Source organism: Setaria viridis, chromosome 9 (genome assembly GCF_005286985.2).
Source record: "Setaria viridis chromosome 9, Setaria_viridis_v4.0, whole genome shotgun sequence".
Lineage (NCBI taxonomy): Eukaryota > Viridiplantae > Streptophyta > Magnoliopsida > Poales > Poaceae > Setaria > Setaria viridis.
In genome coordinates this window covers 46,115,640-46,133,069 of record NC_048271.2, presented here as the reverse complement: position 1 = coordinate 46,133,069, position 17,430 = coordinate 46,115,640, and the positions used below count along the sequence as shown (strand labels likewise).

The window sequence follows — 17,430 nt, the reverse complement described above, 5'->3', positions numbered from 1 at the left end:
AGGGGGTAGCCTCACGGGCTAACGGGTATTTTAAGGTAACGGGTCAATGTGTTAGCGGGGCTGTGTTTTTTTTTATAAACGTGTTTATAGATCCAAAGCGCACCGGCGAGCGCTGCCGCAAAAATCCGACCAGCAACCCCGGTGACCACCTGGAACGAGTTCGCACAGGCCAGATCGGAGGACACGGCGGCGGCAATCCTCGAGCAGGCAGGTCGCACGATCATGAAACCATGAGAACAGTGAGAGAAGAGGAAGGCAAACACCTACGGCCGATCTACGCCGCCCGCCGGAGCCGCTCTCGCGCGGGCGCGCGGCCGACGACCGGCGGTGCAGCCGGAGAGCGCGACGGAAGCGGCGGTGCGGATGGAGATTTCGAGATGCAGCGAGGAAGGGACGACGGGGTCGTGTTTGCACCCGGGTGGAGCAGATAAGGTCGGGGGGCGATCGGACGGCAGCGGCGGATAGCGAGGACGTCCAACGGCCAGGGACGGTTACTGTAGTTCTAGAAGTAACTTTGTGTCACTGACAGGACACACGTCGGCACGGGATGACAGGCAGCGGGCAGAAAGGACAAATCACCACTTCTAGAGATCTTATAGGATTAGCCCGTGGAAGTTATTACTATTTAACAATTAACAGCTCAATCTGCTCGGTCACTGCCCAAAAAAACAGAGCAGCTCCGACGTCAACTAATTAACCCTCATTATTCCAATCAAAAAATTAATCGGCATCACATCGCTAAAGAAATGAATCAACTCCCGTCAGTTCGTCATAGGGGTACATGTCAAGCAAAGACTGCCTAGATCTTACAAATGTACAAATCATTTAAAATTGAAGTAGATTTTTTCGCACCATTAAGCTATAGGGTTAGATAACTGTTATTGGGCGTGGATTACCTTAACTTTGGCATATGTATGTAGATGGATGATCCGGCCGGTGGATGGATCGTCAATGGTGACGGGCAGAGACGGCACGACACTAGAGTGGCAGACGACGACAAGTAGGTGATGGATGGTGTTGCAATTGTTGATGAGGAGGTGGTTTGGATCTAATAGTGGGAGCCACCGGAGACGTAGGAGCCTATAGGTAGATTATGGAGTGAGATCAACACGAGAAAAAGGGCACAGCGACGAAAGACGGAGACAATGTAGTAATTCCTGTTGACATAAGAGAACAAGAAAGTAATAAAAGACAAATTTAATCTTAACTATTAGTAATAAAAGATTAAATAAGATCACTAAAATACTTTAAGTACTACCTTATTTAATTATGTAAATGTTTTAAATCAATCATATTCTTGTTTTGTTGCAGCCCTTGACTACATATAATTCCTCCGTTCCAAATTGTAGGTCGTTTTAACATTTCAAGGTCCTCCGTTCCAAATTATAGGTCATTTTGACATTTCAAGGTTCATAGTTTTTGCTACGCACCTAGCTGTTTAGATACATAAGTAAATGTTATGAATCTAGAAATGTCAAAACGACCTATAATTTGGGATAGAATGAGGACACAACAAAGTTTATGATCTTACATTCAGGGCAAGTCTCTCATGCATTGACACAACAAAACTTTATGATCTACATTGAGAAGGTAAATTTATAAGCAAAATGGTAGGAATTAAGAGTTAGAAGCCAAATGGAGATGCTGAACCGACTAGCTTGATAGATTACACTAGTATTTCTTATGAATTGGTTATTGTTAAGGTGGTGTTTTCGTGAAACCTTTTTGTACCACGTAACTTAAGATGCACTGCTAGCGTGAAGTATACAATATCCAGACAAAGCAAATGAACATATATATAGGTCCCGATTGAAGCCAAAATGCACGGGAGAGTATACATGCAAGGCAGCCTTGCGGATATGCAGAGTAGTGCGCATGCAATATCCTTTATGCATGAGCGCCATGAAGATGCGTGCAGCAAACAAGTCCACTATGATCTATGGCTCCAAAGAGGCTACGCCAGTGCAAAGAAACCTAGAGTTGAACCTTCTATGAGCCTAGAAAACTAAGAGAGAGTTCTACACTGCCACTGTTAAACAAAATCAGTACTTTTTTTTTAACTGACAATACCATTCTGATTTTGCAGAGTTTTCTCTGTTTTTTTTAAGACAGGGAGCAGCGACCTTGCCGGTGGCACGGCAGCTTGACTTATTATCTCTTGCTATGTCCAATTCTTCAGATTCCGTGCTTGCACAATTTTGCACAATCATTTGCTACTGTACTCAAAGTAGCAGTACATGCCCCAATGCTGATATCACAACACTTTCCGCTATTTGTGAGTCCAAAATATACTCCTATCTTTGCTTAAAATCCTAGAGTTTTTTTTACGGTACGGTACTACTACTTAGTGATATATAGTATATATAAGATCTAACTGTTCATAATTAAGGATAATTTAGTAATTGTTACATTGTGAAAAGTGATATTTCAAATGGAATGATCTTTTAAACTTTATATGCTAGTGTCAAAAATAAAATTATAGTGATATTATTTGTGTTCGTTTACCATGATATCCTTATACTACATATACTACTAATGTATACTACCCATACTATATGTGAAGGTTTTAGTAGTATACAATTAATCTTGACCGTCGGATGTTTTTATACTGTCCTTTCCGAACAATACTCTTTTCGAACACCTAGTATTGTGTACCGTAAAAGAGCTCATACCCTAACAATACTCTTTTCGAACACCTAGTATTGTGTACCGTAAAAGAGCTCGTACCCTAGTTAATTCGGATTCATCACACTCAAATAAATGTCAGCTAATGCCATTGAAATGGCCGAAGGAATGACCAGTTTATGTATGCACCAGCCCAGGGAATTCCGCTACAATACAAGTCAGAGGATGACTACACTTCTGCATTCTCATTGTTTGTCTTTCTGAACTTGTGCATAATAGTTAATTTACAGGGAGGACACATAATTTTTTTACAACTAGTCAAACTATCTTGTCAGTAGTTCGCTCTTGCCAGAATTCTCTTTCATTCCCATGTCGCCAGATGTGTAAAAAGAATTGTAAGGGATATAAACATTTCTCTAAGGTCAGCCATTATCCGATCTTGATGAAAACTGAATGCTTGAGCATTTCTTGTCTCCAAGAATTGAAATGCAAAATGAGTCTGAACCATCAACCCCTAGCTTTCTTGTGTCTCGGGCTCTCGGCATCACTCGTAAAAGCTATATCGTATATTTCGTTGTATTTGTCAACAAAGTGGACTTCAAGACCTTCTTTTACATTGGAAGCAAGCTCGTCGAAGTCCCTTCTGTTTGCTGATGGGAATATGATTGTCTTTACCCCACTTCTCCTGGCAGCGATAGTTTTCTCCTTCACCTGTTTGAGAGACAGTAGCTGTTTATAATGGAATCAACAAACATAATATCATTTGCAGAGTAGGTTGCAAACAATGTATATATGCATGTGAATGGTTCAGAGTTTTTGATGGGTTAAGGGAATGCTGTAATTGGTGTTATTGGGTAACAGATACTTATTTCGAAAGCTCACAGTTTCCCTTTTTGTGAATGAGCTCGCGATGGGATACTTAGGTCATATACATTCAAAAAGTCTAGAACCAGAAAGGAAGCAGGCACAATCATGAAATCAATTTTGCTTTTACTAGAAACATAAGTACGCCTGATTTCGAAAGACAAGCAGGACAGTGCATGTATAGCATGTAAATTCCAACGAAGAGCAGGTAAAGCAAAAGTGTGAAACCATACCCCACCGATTGGCAGAACTCGTCCAGTCAGAGTGACTTCACCGGTCATCGCTAAGTCTTTCTTGACAGACTTCCCCATGGCTAAGGACAACATCGATGTAACCATCGTGCATCCAGCGCTTGGCCCATCCTTTGGGGTTGCCCCTGCAGGAACGTGCAAATGCAGCTTTGACTTTGCAAAAAAGGAATTATTTGGTTCTTTCTCTAGTAATACAGCTCTGCAAACTGTATGCGCAATTTGAGCACTCTCTTTCATGACATCTCCAAGTTGGCCTGTCACCACAAGTGCGCCCTTGCCTTCACTTTCCCCTACTTTTGCTGTCTCAATATACAAGGTCGAACCACCCATGGAATTCCAAGCTAAACCCATTACAACTCCAACAGGAGTCTGATCGTATAGACGCTCTGCTTGGAACACAGGCTTCCCAACGAAATCACCCAGATTTGATGCATTGACAATAATTTTCTCCACAGGTATGTCTATAAGTGCCTCCGTAGTTCTCTGTACGCTTTCGTTGGCCTATAAAAAGAAACAGAAAACAATCAAACGACTGCTAGTTAAGACATGTCCATCTACAATTTGAATTGTCTATGTTTTTATTCACTGGACATCTTAGACAAGATAATCAGCCACGAATGTGAAGCTGTAACATCTGTTTGGTCCATCATTAACAAAATCAGTACCATAACCGTAAATAATAGCTCTACTATAACCATATCAATAGTTCCACTTTCCAGCACTGGAAAGTGGACAATCCATCAAGAGGTTCACATGAGTGTCACAAGCAAAAATAAAATAAAATACCTGAAGCTTCCGTGTCCAATTAGGAAGCTAGCCATTGGCACATGACATTGTATACGTGCAAGTGCACAAGGGCCCAACATAGCCATTGCACATTTACCGGAATAGAATGCAATATTTTAGTTTATCTGAAGGAAAAATCACATCAAAGCTAGTCAGATTACCTCTGGTGTGCTAGAAGTATTAAATACTTTAGCTGTCTCTTCTAAAAATTTTTCTGTTGGAGCTTCATTTGAATGCTCATTGTGGCCAACTGCTGATTCTGTTGTTAAAGGAACTACATTAATATTCTCAAGAGAAGAATCAGTTGGGTGCACATCCACTGAAGCATCTTTGGCAAGAGATTTCTTGGAATTCTCATCTTCTACTTTTGTTGCAACATCAAAACTAGCTGGCTCTTCATTTGCTTCCACTATTGTGATATCTCGAGGTGGTTCATTTGATAACCCTTGACGAACAAGCTTCAAAGCTATCTGCAAAGGTCGAATCAGGGATGAAAAATGAAAAGACATGGTCACTGGTTGAGGAAAAGGATGCAAAACAAGGGCATGTATTAATAGACTGTCATTATTATTTGCTCTTTCAGTTTCAGAGGATTAAATTTAAAAGCGAATTCTAGGTACCAAGTACCAAGAATGGGAGCTATGTTTACAGATGCCTTCAGTCTTTCATACCAGCATTGCAGTAACTCCCTTGAATGAACTATAAGTTAAAATGCATGCATGAGCCAATGGAACTAGAAATGTTTAAAGCAGCAGCACCATTTAAGCTGTGAACATTATGTACATTAAGTTTTTTGTTTTTAGTAGCGTTATGCGCACGGCTTTGCGATATGGACTGTGGAATAGACAATCTTGGTCATGGATCAAGCCCCTCGTGATTAATAGCTTCCATGTTGTCTAACTCAGTAACTCTGCTATCCCTCCCCAAATGTTATGGTTTTCATAACAAATCAAAGCTTCAATACAGAGATAAAAAACAGCAATGGATGCTATAAATTAACTCAGCTTAGATATGGATACAAAATAGTAGTGTTTGTCTCTATGAGTCTATCTCCTTAGGTGCCTTGATATAGAGTTTGACATTGTTCTCCGTATCCCCACTTGCTTCAGTCATTGTGGATATGGTTCCTAGCAAGCAACCGGTAGAGGTCTCTGGAATGGTTGAAGTGGCGAGTAATTATTTTTAAGCATAAAGGGAACAGTGTGCTCCAATGAAAAGCCAGCTAGACTCCACAAAAACATCTATATTTGTTAAATCTCAGCAGGAGCTTTCTCTAATTTACCTAGATTGGGATATCCAGGAGCATACAGTTCTGGCAACAGAAAATAGCAATGAAAGTATGTGTGAGCTACAAGCTTACGGAGGGTCATTTTCTGTATACAGTAGATAATAGCACACAAAACATATGATGCCCTAGAAAGAAGTTTTCGGGCTAACAAATTTATATGAGATTCATGTCACTAGCTGGTGAGTAGCACTGCATAATAAACTGAGCTGTTAAACAAGAGCTTTCCATTCTTTTACAAACTAGCATAAGAATCACTTACCTTCCGGTAAATCTTTTCAATATGTTTTTTAAGGTTCCGCACACCAGCTTCCCGGCAATAGTTTTCAATTAGAGCAAGAAGAGCATCATCTGTGACCTCAACCTGAACATGTACTTTAACTGTTAAGAAACTATCAGTACATGAGAAAATACAAGGCAGGGAAAGTTTTTTAAGTGCATTAGTAAATCTGTTAAGAGTATTTTAACTAGAAAAACTTGACCGCGGAGGGAGACGTTCCCGCGGGATTTGTCCAAAAGTAGATGCCTCGCTTTGAACCTGAGCCAGATGGGAGTTTCAATGGCTCTGGGAGTAGTAAATGCTAAACGGCCCAATGGCTCTCCTGAAAATGATATTGTTTTTAATAATAAACCTCACATACCTGTCATGCAGGCAATTTTCCCTATTGGCTACGGTTGTGGAGATTGCTACAAAGGGAGGACATTTAGAAAGCATGCCACGCATTGGAGATAGAGGCTATGGAGGTCTTCACCAAGAGTGCATGGCGATTTAGTCATAGGATATGTGGCTAAGCTTGGTGTTACTTTTTTTGGATCCCATCATTATTCAAAAATGAAACCTTGTAATAATTTTTTTGGGGTTGTATGCACCGAATGATGCAAAAGCCAAAAAGGCCGGAACACCTTTTCCATTATCTAAAAAAGGGAGCCCGATGGCTTAAACTTTGATAAAGTGGATTGCTCAACTGAAGGAGGAATATTTGTATTGATTTTGATAGATGATAGTGCATCCTTCCTAAACCTATTTCCATTTGCTCACAATATGCTAGTTGTATATTATAAGCTTGATCTATTACAAAGATGTCCTTGCTATTTCGGATGATAAAGGGCCTTGGTTGCATTGACTGTATAAAAGCCTTGTAAAATACTGAGCAAATCAATATTTTTATGTTGATACATTTTTCCAGGGCTTTCAGTTTTCTCAAAAGAATCTAGGGAAGCAGCATGTACCTGCTCAGGCTTGATGCCAGAAGCCTCCCTTGTGTTCTTTTCCAGGTAATCCCTAGCAATATGCATCTTCTCGTCAGTGATATAACCGGCAATAGAAATTATCTCCATCCTGTCCAGTAGAGGACTGGGTATCATCTCTATGACATTTGCAGTGCAAACAAACAGAACCTAATTTCTCCAAAAGGCAGGTGTCAGACTATAATAAAATAACTCAATTATTGTGAACATAAAATGGAAACTCTTGTTGATAAAAATTTCTCAAAAGAAGAATAATGAACTTTAAATTTAATAAACCATGGAAATAAGGTTATAACATACTCATGGAGGCTTAATAAACAGATTGCAGAATGGCTTCCACAAAAAACGCCTACCAATGGCGATATGGTATAATGGTACAATTCCAGCAGCATGCAGTAAGTTACATCCAGGAGGTATAATCAAGAGTGTAGAATAGAGGCAAATTATGAATTTATGATAGCCCTATTCCTTTTCACACTATGTTATGGGGATATTTACATATACTTCACCTTGAAGAATGGTGTTTAAAGAATTGCCACTACGCAGAATATAATCCGTCCTTATTCAACACCAAAGGTTGGAACCTTCATCTTTCACAATTTGGTCACCCTTTTGGCCCTCTTTGCCTTGTCCGTTCTTCACTCATTGGACATGGAGGCTGCTGATGAAAGCTACCCCTTAATAACAACCAGATCCAAGTGAAGTGCAGCCTCAACAACCACCCATCGATCTGAGCCACAACCATTGTCTTCAGCAACAAGCCTCAATGAGTAATCTAATGGTCACAGGAAACGAAGAGGGTGTAGGAAGTAGGAACTAAGTGAGCCTTCAGGCTTGGCCTGTTCATTTTATGGGTTGGATTAGGCTTCAGGCCATGAAGAACCTCATCTCGAAAAGCCAGGTCCAAGCTTGGAGGCTAGCACAAACCTGAAGTTATTATTTTTTAATAGTCTAGTTGCTTCTGTTTGTAAGGCATAACTATACCTAACAAGGAGCAGTGTTGTTGATGTGGGAGCAGGGATGTAGAAGGTGAGAGGCCAAATCATCGACGAAGGTAAAATAAGAAGGATGCAATCGTTGGAGTGGCAACAGATAAATTATTATCAATGTAGGGGAAAATCCCTAAATTCCATTCTTTAGAATGGCACACACCTAAAAATCTCTTTGATGAAATGACACGCAGCTCTCAATTGCGACTGAGAAAAAATAAGTGACCACGACAAATTGAGCTGCTAAGAATGTAAACACAACTATAACAATTCGGACTTGGATTAAGAGAGGACAACTTAAGGGAGTATTGGCCCAACCTTGGATAGGTCAATAGGGACATCAAGATAGTGATCAAGAAAGTTAGCATTCTGTTCAGGATCAAGAAGTTCCAATAGTGCACTGGCTGGATCACCTGAATGCCCTCTCCCTAGCTGGAAGCATGAAAGAACACAATCAGTAAAGGTAGTATACAATAGTCCAAATTACTAAATGGAACATGAAAGTTGCCCTGTGAAGTAGATCTGGCACACCACAGAACATCAAGTCAAAGATAATGGTACTGAAGTTACTAATATGAAACAATAATAGCAACTGGAAAGTCACAGATGAGCATGAATACCTTGTCAATTTCATCTATCAGAACTAGAGGATTTGCTGTCCCGACTGATTTCAAACATTGCACCATCTTCCCTGGCATTGCTCCAACATACGTCCGCCGATGACCCTAATGTGGTTTGAGAATTTCACTCGTGTTGCAATCATGACCAGTTAAAAGACTTGACATGAATATATGCTGTAGCACACCTTGATTTCTGCTACATCAGCCAAGCCTCCAACAGAGAATCTGTAGAACTTCCGGTTTAATGCACGTGCAATGGAACGTCCAATGCTAGTTTTACCAACTCCAGGTGGCCCAGAAAGGCATATAATCTTGCCTGCAGTAAACGACAGATGAGAAGAAAATTCAAGAACCAGGCTACCTACAAATTTGATCTCGAATTAAAAGGAATCAGGGGAGTAATACAGATGCCTTGAGCTCCAAATTCTCTGACATGGCACATACATATAGCATTTGGGTACAAAGTGCTAACTTTTCTTAATTGGCTTTTCAAAGAAACAATTAACTAAAAAATGGCAAAACTGTTGAAAAATGCTCAAATGTAGAACATACATTTCCAGCAAGGACCTGAACTTAGAATTTTTCATCAATGGTGAGACAAGACAAAAACTATGTAGTTGTCGCAACTAAGAATACAAGTAGCATAAATTTTAATTTTATAAAGGTTGTCAATGAATGCATGGATAATAATAACACTAGTTCAACATAAAATAAGTTTAAAGCATAATAATATGGAACGGTCAGACCTTGTGAACTTCCTCTCAACTTTCCAACTGCTATGAATTCCAATATTCTTTCTTTGACATCGGCTAGACCATAGTGATCTTCATCAAGAATACGTTGAGCATGGTGGACATCAAAGTTTTCATCGCTGCCATAGATGGAGAAAATAACATATAACGACAAATCTAACAATTTCATAGGTTAAAAAAAGAAAAAAAACGAACCTGTAATCTCCCCAAGGCAATACTGTTAGCCAGTCTAAATAATTGCGGGTCACACTAAACTCACTGGAGCTAGCTTCTAACAACTGGAGCTTAGTGAGCTCCTCTTCAATGACTTGCAAGACATGAGGAGGGCACTTATCTTTTTTTGCTTCAATCCTTTTCCTAAATTTTTCTGCAACATAAAAAATGGCAAGTCGATTTTGAGTTGGCACAAAGAAATGGCATTTTTTTAAGAACAAACCTGACAATGCTGTTTTATCATCTGTCTCCAATCCTAACTCCTGCATACATCAGGCATTCGTAGTAAGGAAGAAGCAATAAAACTTGATCAAACTAGAAGAAAACAAAATCACGAAAAACAAAATGAAATCAACCAAAAATATAACAACAATGAAGAAGATCAGGCCAGGTATACATCAAACATGAACGCGGAATAATCTGATTAGCATCCATAGTATGATATATTCATGAACCAAGGTGCCATGAGAGAATTCAAAAGAAGATATGTTCATTTTTTCGAACAATAGACATACAGTTCATCATAAATTCCTGATGCACGCTGTATATGAACAATCTGAACGAAAACAATGGCTGCACTACCTTCTTAATTGCTTTAAGTAGCTCATTCAACAAGTAGCGGCGCTGCTCTCCAGTTACTTTTTCTTCAATTGTTTTTGCTATGGATTCCTGAGTCAACATTTACAGAGGCATCACTAAAAATAAAGAAGGCACAAATATGATTTCTATGTCTACTAGATCAAAATTATCAATTACCTGCAACTTACTAATCTCTAACTCCCTCTTTACTAACTCAAGGGTCAACTTCAACCGTTTGCATACCTGTTCCATAATGAATTGGTTGAATTTTGAATAACAACAGGGCAAAAGAAAAGGACGCCAGGGAGCTAATAGATACTCCCTCCGTGATATGGCTAGATTATTGGCTGATGAACACAATGGCAGATTGATAAGGACCTGCTCGCCCTCCCTAGGAGGCTCTGAGCTTTAGGCTTATCTCTCTGCTTGCATTACAACTTAATCTGCCCGGACTCTTACATAATGAGCCGGCCTAACAAACTCAAACTAATTTCAACTCTATCTCTAAACAGAATCTAATCTTAACTAACTTGTGTCACCTGGAGGAGCTGGGCCCTTGGCCTTGCGATAGAACTTCTTGCCAAAGAAGGTGTCCATAACACTCCGTTTCAAAATGTAGGTCGTTTTGGCTTTTCTAGATACATAGATTTTTCTATGTATCAGCAAAATCTATGTATCTAGAAAAGCCAAAATGACCTACATTTTGGAATGGAGGGAGTATTCATTAATAAGTCAGATACTAAATAGTCATTCTGAACTGTTACGAGATATGACATAAAGAATATTGTTTATCTGCACGCGTAACTCTGAGTCCACTATCCACATTTTAAAATGGACCCAGAGAAAGAGGATGGGTTGACTTTTGGCAATTATGCATGGGCACGTTATGAAGCAACGTGAAATATATAAAACATTAACAAAAGAAAAGGGAGCCTCTAGGAGAGGCCTTACGTCTAACTCTTCAAGAACTTTCTGGCAAAGCAACTTGTTGGCACCTGAAATAGCAGCACCAAAATCTGCTAGTCTTGGGTAGTTGAAGTCACCCATATGCTGGAGGGAAAACATAATCACAATGAAGAAGTCAGCCTAACATTTAAATGTATTTGAATAAACAATGCATATACAAAGAACGTACAATCCACAAATTAAACAAGGGAAATATGTCAGATAAAGCATTGTTGGCAGAAGTTATAGGCCACCCTTTTTCAATCTAATACTTGGTAATTTCTTTTAATAATATCAATGTGCCCAAAGATTTAGCCCTGGATAGGAGTGCTTGGAAAACAGCTATTCATCTACCCGAACCCTGATTTGTGGCTCTTGTTGGGTTTCAACTCTAGCCTACCCCAACTTGCTTGGGACTGAAAGGCGTTGTTGTAATATCCATGCCAAACAATTTTTTAAATTAACCCTTTTGGTCACGCCATTGTCGTGGCTACAAAACGAGGCAATGAAGGGGGGGAGGGGGTATACCTTCCATGATGCCAGGAAAGATTTCCCCACAAAATCTCACCCCAATCCAAGTGATTTGGAGGTGGATTTGGAGAGGGGGCAACCAGGAAGGACAAGTAGGGTGCACTCAGGTCGGCTCTGGTGGCCTGGTGGGGAGGTAAAAAGGGAGGGAGAGGAAGGGAGAGGGAAGAATGGTGCATCTGGTGGTATTTGGCTTTGTCGCGCACTCGAGCCAGACGGCATGGTGCAACAGTCTTGTCGCGCTACAGGCCTGGGCGCGACAGGCGCCAGGCCACATCAACTCCACACCGGTGCAGCCTCCTGCTCTGCAACAAGCATGCGTGATAGTGTGGTCCTGTTGTGCCATGACGCTCAGTGCGACCAAAAGGGTTAGTTTTAAAATTTTGGTTTGTCATGAGTTATTATTACAAAATTAGATAAAAAACGGTTAAAACATTTTCTAATGGCATACCACAATGACAAGCAATAAAACGAAAAATAACAACAGAATAAACAATGGAAAACAAAAACACATTAGCACTTAACCAGTGTCACTGCCACATACTATAAACGAATGATATCACAATGGTATACCACGGCACAAACACGACCTTTTAGGTTCTGTGAATAAATAGCATATGTACATACGAACAAACTAAAAGGACTTAAATTTGCACTAAAGGTAGGTTTAAAAAGCAAGGCAACCTGGGTATAGGTTTGAACTTGATCCTTCCATAGGGAGCTTATCTTGAGAACATCTCTTAAAGTTGATATAACTTCAAAAGATGTTGCCTTTATGACATCATCATCCTTATCATAAGGCATTTCCTGCAGAATGACGGCTAGTTATGATTTATGAAGTAATAATAACTGAAGGATTTTCAAAACAGCATAACATCACATAGAGGTGGTGTCAAAAGGTACCATACAGAAATTACAGATTTCACAAAATATATTCAGCTTAGCAAGGCATGAGAGCAGGAATAGGGAATGAACTTAATGAGATAATCTTTTAACAATGTAGTAAATTGCAAATCCATGTTCAAGCCAAATTTTAGGCAGGGAGCAGCTAATTTTTCTCCAGCTAGAACAGGAACGAGAGTTTTTTTTACAAAGAAAACAAAATACAACTCATTTCCTTCAGCCTCCAAGAAAAAAACATGAAGATGTTTCTGATTGTCCAAGTTGGAGTTTACATAATATATTTTCAAAAACTGTCATAGTAAAATCCTAATTGGGAAGGGAAAATAGGGTTGCCAGGGAGGGACGGAGATAGGGGAGAGCAAGGGGGTGCCCTAGCACCCTTACGCTCCAAGTACTCATGTGTACACACCCAAATATGCTGCATACAATAGTTAAACTGTTATATGGTTTTTGGTATTTCAGACCCCTCTGTTAAATAGAAGATATTAATTGGCTCACTTCATTTTCTGTATTTCTGTCACTGTTCCAAGGTTTGATGAGTTTTCAGATCTGTATATTGACAATTGGTTAAAGATGGAGAAACTACAATAGTTATGGTATGTACCTTTAGATGATCAACTTTGACTGTAAGTGGGTCCTCTGCAACCTGTAAAAATTAGTTTTTAGTTAAAATATGGAAGTGGAATATAAATACGCTTCTCCAGCCTCCGCCTGAGTCAATTGAGAATCAAAGAGTCAACAACCACATGTGGCACAAGAGATGTACTGTGGTAGTAATGGCAACATTAGTAACATGCACGTAGCACACATGACTAACAAGGAAACAACCACATGTGGCACAAGAGATGTACTGTTTTATGTTAACAAAAACGGTAAAACAAAGAGGTAGAAATGAATAGGACACAATGAGGGTCTGACCATCTCAGTTATCCGTACACGATGGTGACCAAGAAGCACCACCAGATTCCCTTGAATTCTTGTTATCTAAAGAAGCAGTGAAAAGCACATTTCAAAATCAACAGAGCAAAAGATGCTAATATGCTACCCGCAAGCTTTTCAAAACTGCTAAGTACCTGGGCAAGCGTGCCAACATCATGAAGACGCTTCAACAATTCTGTTCCTTTCAAAACATGAATGCTATTATCTGATTCTGAACTGGTCACAGTATTAGGGTTGGTACCTTCGTCATCCTTGACAAGAAAAGCCCCAGCATATGGACCAGATCTTTTGCTGTTTTCGACTAAAGCTTGCAACAGCTTTGGGTCCTGAGGGAAATAAAGTGCTGTATCATCAGTAGGAAGTCACGAAAACATAAAATATAGAAGGAGAGGTATGTGATATCTTGTAAAAATGAATTGTAGTACCTTTACATAGATTGGCATGTGAAATCCTGGAAATAGTGGTCTCTGTAGCAGAGGCAAAGCTATGACCTATTTGGCAACACCACAAGAATAGAATGAGAAAAGAACATGACTAACACAACAGCAGCAATAAAAAAACAATCCATACAAGGACTCCATGTTTTCTGAAGTGGATTCCTATTTTGCTTTTAAAAGACTATACAACAACAAAGCCTTTCAGAAACCCAACAAAAGCCACCAATAAAGAGAATAAAAAGAACTTATGAAACCAACTTGATAACTCAAGATTCAAGAAAGTACTGGCATTTACTGGTAAAATAGGCCACAAATTATGTACTGGATGAAAAAGAAAATCTTATGGCACCAAACGTGGTAGGTAGCTCAGGAAATACTGGGCATTATCTGATAAAATAAAAGCAGGCCATAAATTATACTGGGCAAGTCATGGCACGACGTGGCAAAAAAATGACATAAAACATTCTAAACCATACGAAGGCTACAGCCTACAGGCAAGTTGTGAGTACTCTGTTTTGACCTTTCCATTGAGGGACAATGCCAAATCATTTTCTATCTATTTCACCTGAAGTGTTAAAATGGGAGTACTGACCACTTAGCAATCACTTGAAAACACTATGGTAGTGATTGGTAGGCTGCACTAGTTCCTAGCCAGGCTAACTCTAACCCAGACCAATTTTGACCAAGCTAAACCAATGCAAAGGGCTCGTGTTTAGTTGGGTGGCTAAAGATATCCTGATTTGCTAAACTCATATTTGGTTGGCTGCACAAGGTGATAAGATGACCCTGTACTCTCCGGTCCTCTCCTCCCTCCCCCGCATCAACTACTCCTCCCAATCCCCAACCCCGATGGTGCGCTGCCGCATCACCGCCCTCCTCGCGGTGTCGCTCCTGCTCCCGCTCGCCCGCCCGAACTCCTCCTCCCTTCCGCCGCCACCACCACCACCGCGTACGATGAGCTCCGCCTCTGGGACTTCCCTCCGGGCATGCTCCTGGTGGAGCGAAGCTATCAAGCACCCCAAAGTTGGGTGATGGACCGATTCATGTCCACATTGAGCTTCGCCACGGTAGAATCAACCTCAAGCATGGTCGAATCGAGCTCCAACGCCGCCGCGAGCCGCGCCTCGCTGTCGCGCCCCCGCCAGCATCATCCTGTCGAACCCAAAGTCAGCGGCCTCCGCCACCACCGCGAGCCAGCCGGGCGGCACATGCCCCACCCGCTCCGCCCACGGTACCTCCGTCCCGGCCAGCGGCGCCGCCCTGCGACGCACGCAGCGTCGAGGAGCTCCGGGGGCCGTCGCGGATGATGGCGGGGCGCAGGTGCTCGCGCAGGTCCGCTGGGAAGGCGAGGTACTCGGTGTAGGGAGACGAGAGGGTGAGGAACTTAGACCACCGGGGCTTGTGCGAGCCTGCATTAGTGGAAACGCACGCTCGCTGCGTTCCCAGGAAGCCAGGCAACGCCCGCTCTTTTGCACTACCGGAGCCAGGCTTAGGAGCTGTCCGATCACATGCATGCTGCGTTACCGAAGCCTGTCCAGGGGTCTGTGCGGTGAACCAATCACTACCTATCCTGCCACAGCGAATTTCTGCTTTTTCGCCCTACAGAATAGAACATCCACTCAGGGGTGTTTGGATCACTAAAATTTATGTCACATCGAATATTCGGAGGCTAATTAGGAGGACTAAATATGAATTAATTATAAAACTAATTACACGTATGGAGACTAATTCCCGAGATGAATCTATTAAGCCTAATTAATCTATCATTAGCACAGGTTTTCTGTAGCACCACATTATCAAATCATGGACTAATTAAGTTTACTAGATTCGTCTCGCAAATTAGCCTCCATCCGTGCAATTAGTTTTGTAATTAGTCTATGTTTAATACTCTTAATTAGTATCTAAACATTCGATGTGATAGAAATTTTAGGAGGTCCTAAAGAAACAAACAGGACCTCAATAAACTAAGACCCTGTTTGAAATCAGCTAAAGTTTAGCACCTCTTGGATGTGCTAAACTTTACCCCTTTTAGGCTGCTAAAAGGAGTGTGCTAAAGTTTAGCACCCCTCTCCAAACAGGACCTAAAGCAACACAGCATTACGGAGTATATAGTCCGCGAATAAGACACTTTAAGCATATTGTTTGGTGGTAGGTGCTAATCACGTGGAAGCTGAATCAACATGCACACATCCTGCAAGAACTACCTTCCAAACATCAGCAAAACACATGAACAATGCACATATCCAGTGCGTCATATGTTATCACTGTACCCAAAAAATGATTTCCAAAATTTCAATGTTCCAGTTCAAACTAAATCCCAAGCGATTCAAATCTCATGAAACAACGAGTTTCGAAAAATCACCCCACTGAGGTGAGTTCCCGAAAATTGTAGCAGAATTCAAACATCAAGTCCTTATCAAACAGTTGTTTAGGAGAATCGGGCAGATAACTGGAACAAATGGATTAAATAGTTTAGACTGCAGAGAACAACTCAATGCTGATCCAATTGTAAGAGGGCGCGCACCGTGTGGCAGTCCTCGGGACGGAAGGCAGCGGGCACGATCGCGGAGGAGGCATTATTCCCCTCGCCCTCCTCCCCGCCCGCAGCCTCTGCGTCCTCCGCCGCTTCCGAGCCGCTGCCGCCGCCGGCGTCGGAGCAGAAGCACGCCATCCTCCCCGGCACCGGGACTGGCCCGCACCGCAGCGCCCTGAAAAGCGGCGACCTCACCCCAGCACCCGCCACCGCAACCCTCGTCGCGGCAGTCGCCGCCCGCGGCCTCTTGGCAGCGAGCCGCGCCGGGAACCTCGTGGTGGCCGCGGCGCGCAGCATTGGGCTTGGGGGGGTGGAAAGGGCGTGGAGGAAGGCAATGCGGCAATGCCTGCCTGACGGGTGACGGCGCGCTGATTTGCACGATCAATTTGTCTTCTTCAGGAGGTTTAGCTTAGGGAAGAAGAATGTGGAGGAAAAGAGAAACCCTCATAAAACCCGTTTCTGATCGTGCCTTTATTCGCGTGGAAAAGCATATGCCTTCGGATTATTATACAAAATAACTTAATTTTTAATTTTTCAAGACTTTAGGGACACACTTTTTTGTACTGATTTCTTAGTATACATTATTGTTGAATGCTGATTCTGTATATGTTCATTTTTTACCCGTGTTATCATTCAGAAAGCAGGACAAAAGCTCGCGTCCATGCCTTTGTGCCCTTTGTTTCAGAATTTGTCAGTACATACAATTGAAAGGTTCAAATGCACCATTAGGTGCAAGGGAACTCTGATCCTTTGGACAACCAACAAAGCAAGGGAGGTTTGGAAGAGAAGCAAAAGATAAAGGTTTTTCATACTTTGCCCTTTGTTCAAGTTTGAGAAAGACATTAAGCTTCTTCTATGCTCTATGCTGCTTTCTAACTGTACATTACAAGAAACCATGCACTCAAAATAGTATAAAGAATATAAAATAATTTC

The 17,430-nt window shown here is 41.4% G+C and overlaps 1 protein-coding gene across 2 annotated transcripts; it reads right to left on the bottom strand.

Annotated features, from left to right (window-relative positions):
* Nucleotides 1–2,851: 2,851 nt before the first annotated feature.
* LOC117837555 (lon protease homolog, mitochondrial) lies at nucleotides 2,852–16,809 on the bottom strand. 2 transcript variants are annotated; one of them, XM_034717233.2, is made up of 20 exons: nucleotides 16,489–16,809; nucleotides 13,953–14,018; nucleotides 13,662–13,853; nucleotides 13,507–13,572; nucleotides 13,193–13,234; nucleotides 12,370–12,492; nucleotides 11,164–11,262; nucleotides 10,390–10,455; nucleotides 10,216–10,302; nucleotides 9,857–9,896; nucleotides 9,616–9,787; nucleotides 9,415–9,539; nucleotides 8,854–8,984; nucleotides 8,669–8,773; nucleotides 8,367–8,480; nucleotides 7,042–7,209; nucleotides 6,074–6,175; nucleotides 4,688–4,996; nucleotides 3,723–4,241; nucleotides 2,852–3,336 (listed from the first exon to the last, which is right to left on the bottom strand). In XM_034717233.2, exons 1-20 carry the CDS (start codon nucleotides 16,792–16,794, stop codon nucleotides 3,133–3,135), a joined length of 3,036 nt encoding a protein of 1,011 aa, XP_034573124.1. In that variant the 5' UTR covers nucleotides 16,795–16,809; the 3' UTR covers nucleotides 2,852–3,132. The 2 variants fall into 2 exon arrangements, with proteins under 2 accessions (XP_034573124.1, XP_034573125.1); XM_034717234.2 differs by lacking the exon at nucleotides 16,489–16,809 and adding an exon at nucleotides 15,043–15,409.
* Nucleotides 16,810–17,430: the final 621 nt, after the last annotated feature.

Excerpts from the sequence above, each read along its gene's own strand:
- LOC117837555 (XM_034717233.2), bottom strand. The coding sequence starts at position 16,794 with ATGCTGCGCGCCGCGGCCACCACGAGGTTCCCGGCGCGGCTCGCTGCC. Across the intron at positions 11,263-12,369 it reads AAGTTCAAACCTATACCCAG|CATATGGGTGACTTCAACTA; the intron begins GTTGCCTTGCTT and ends TTTTCCCTCCAG. Across the intron at positions 7,210-8,366 it reads TCCCTATTGACCTATCCAAG|GTTCTGTTTGTTTGCACTGC; the intron begins GTTGGGCCAATA and ends TGGAGAAATTAG.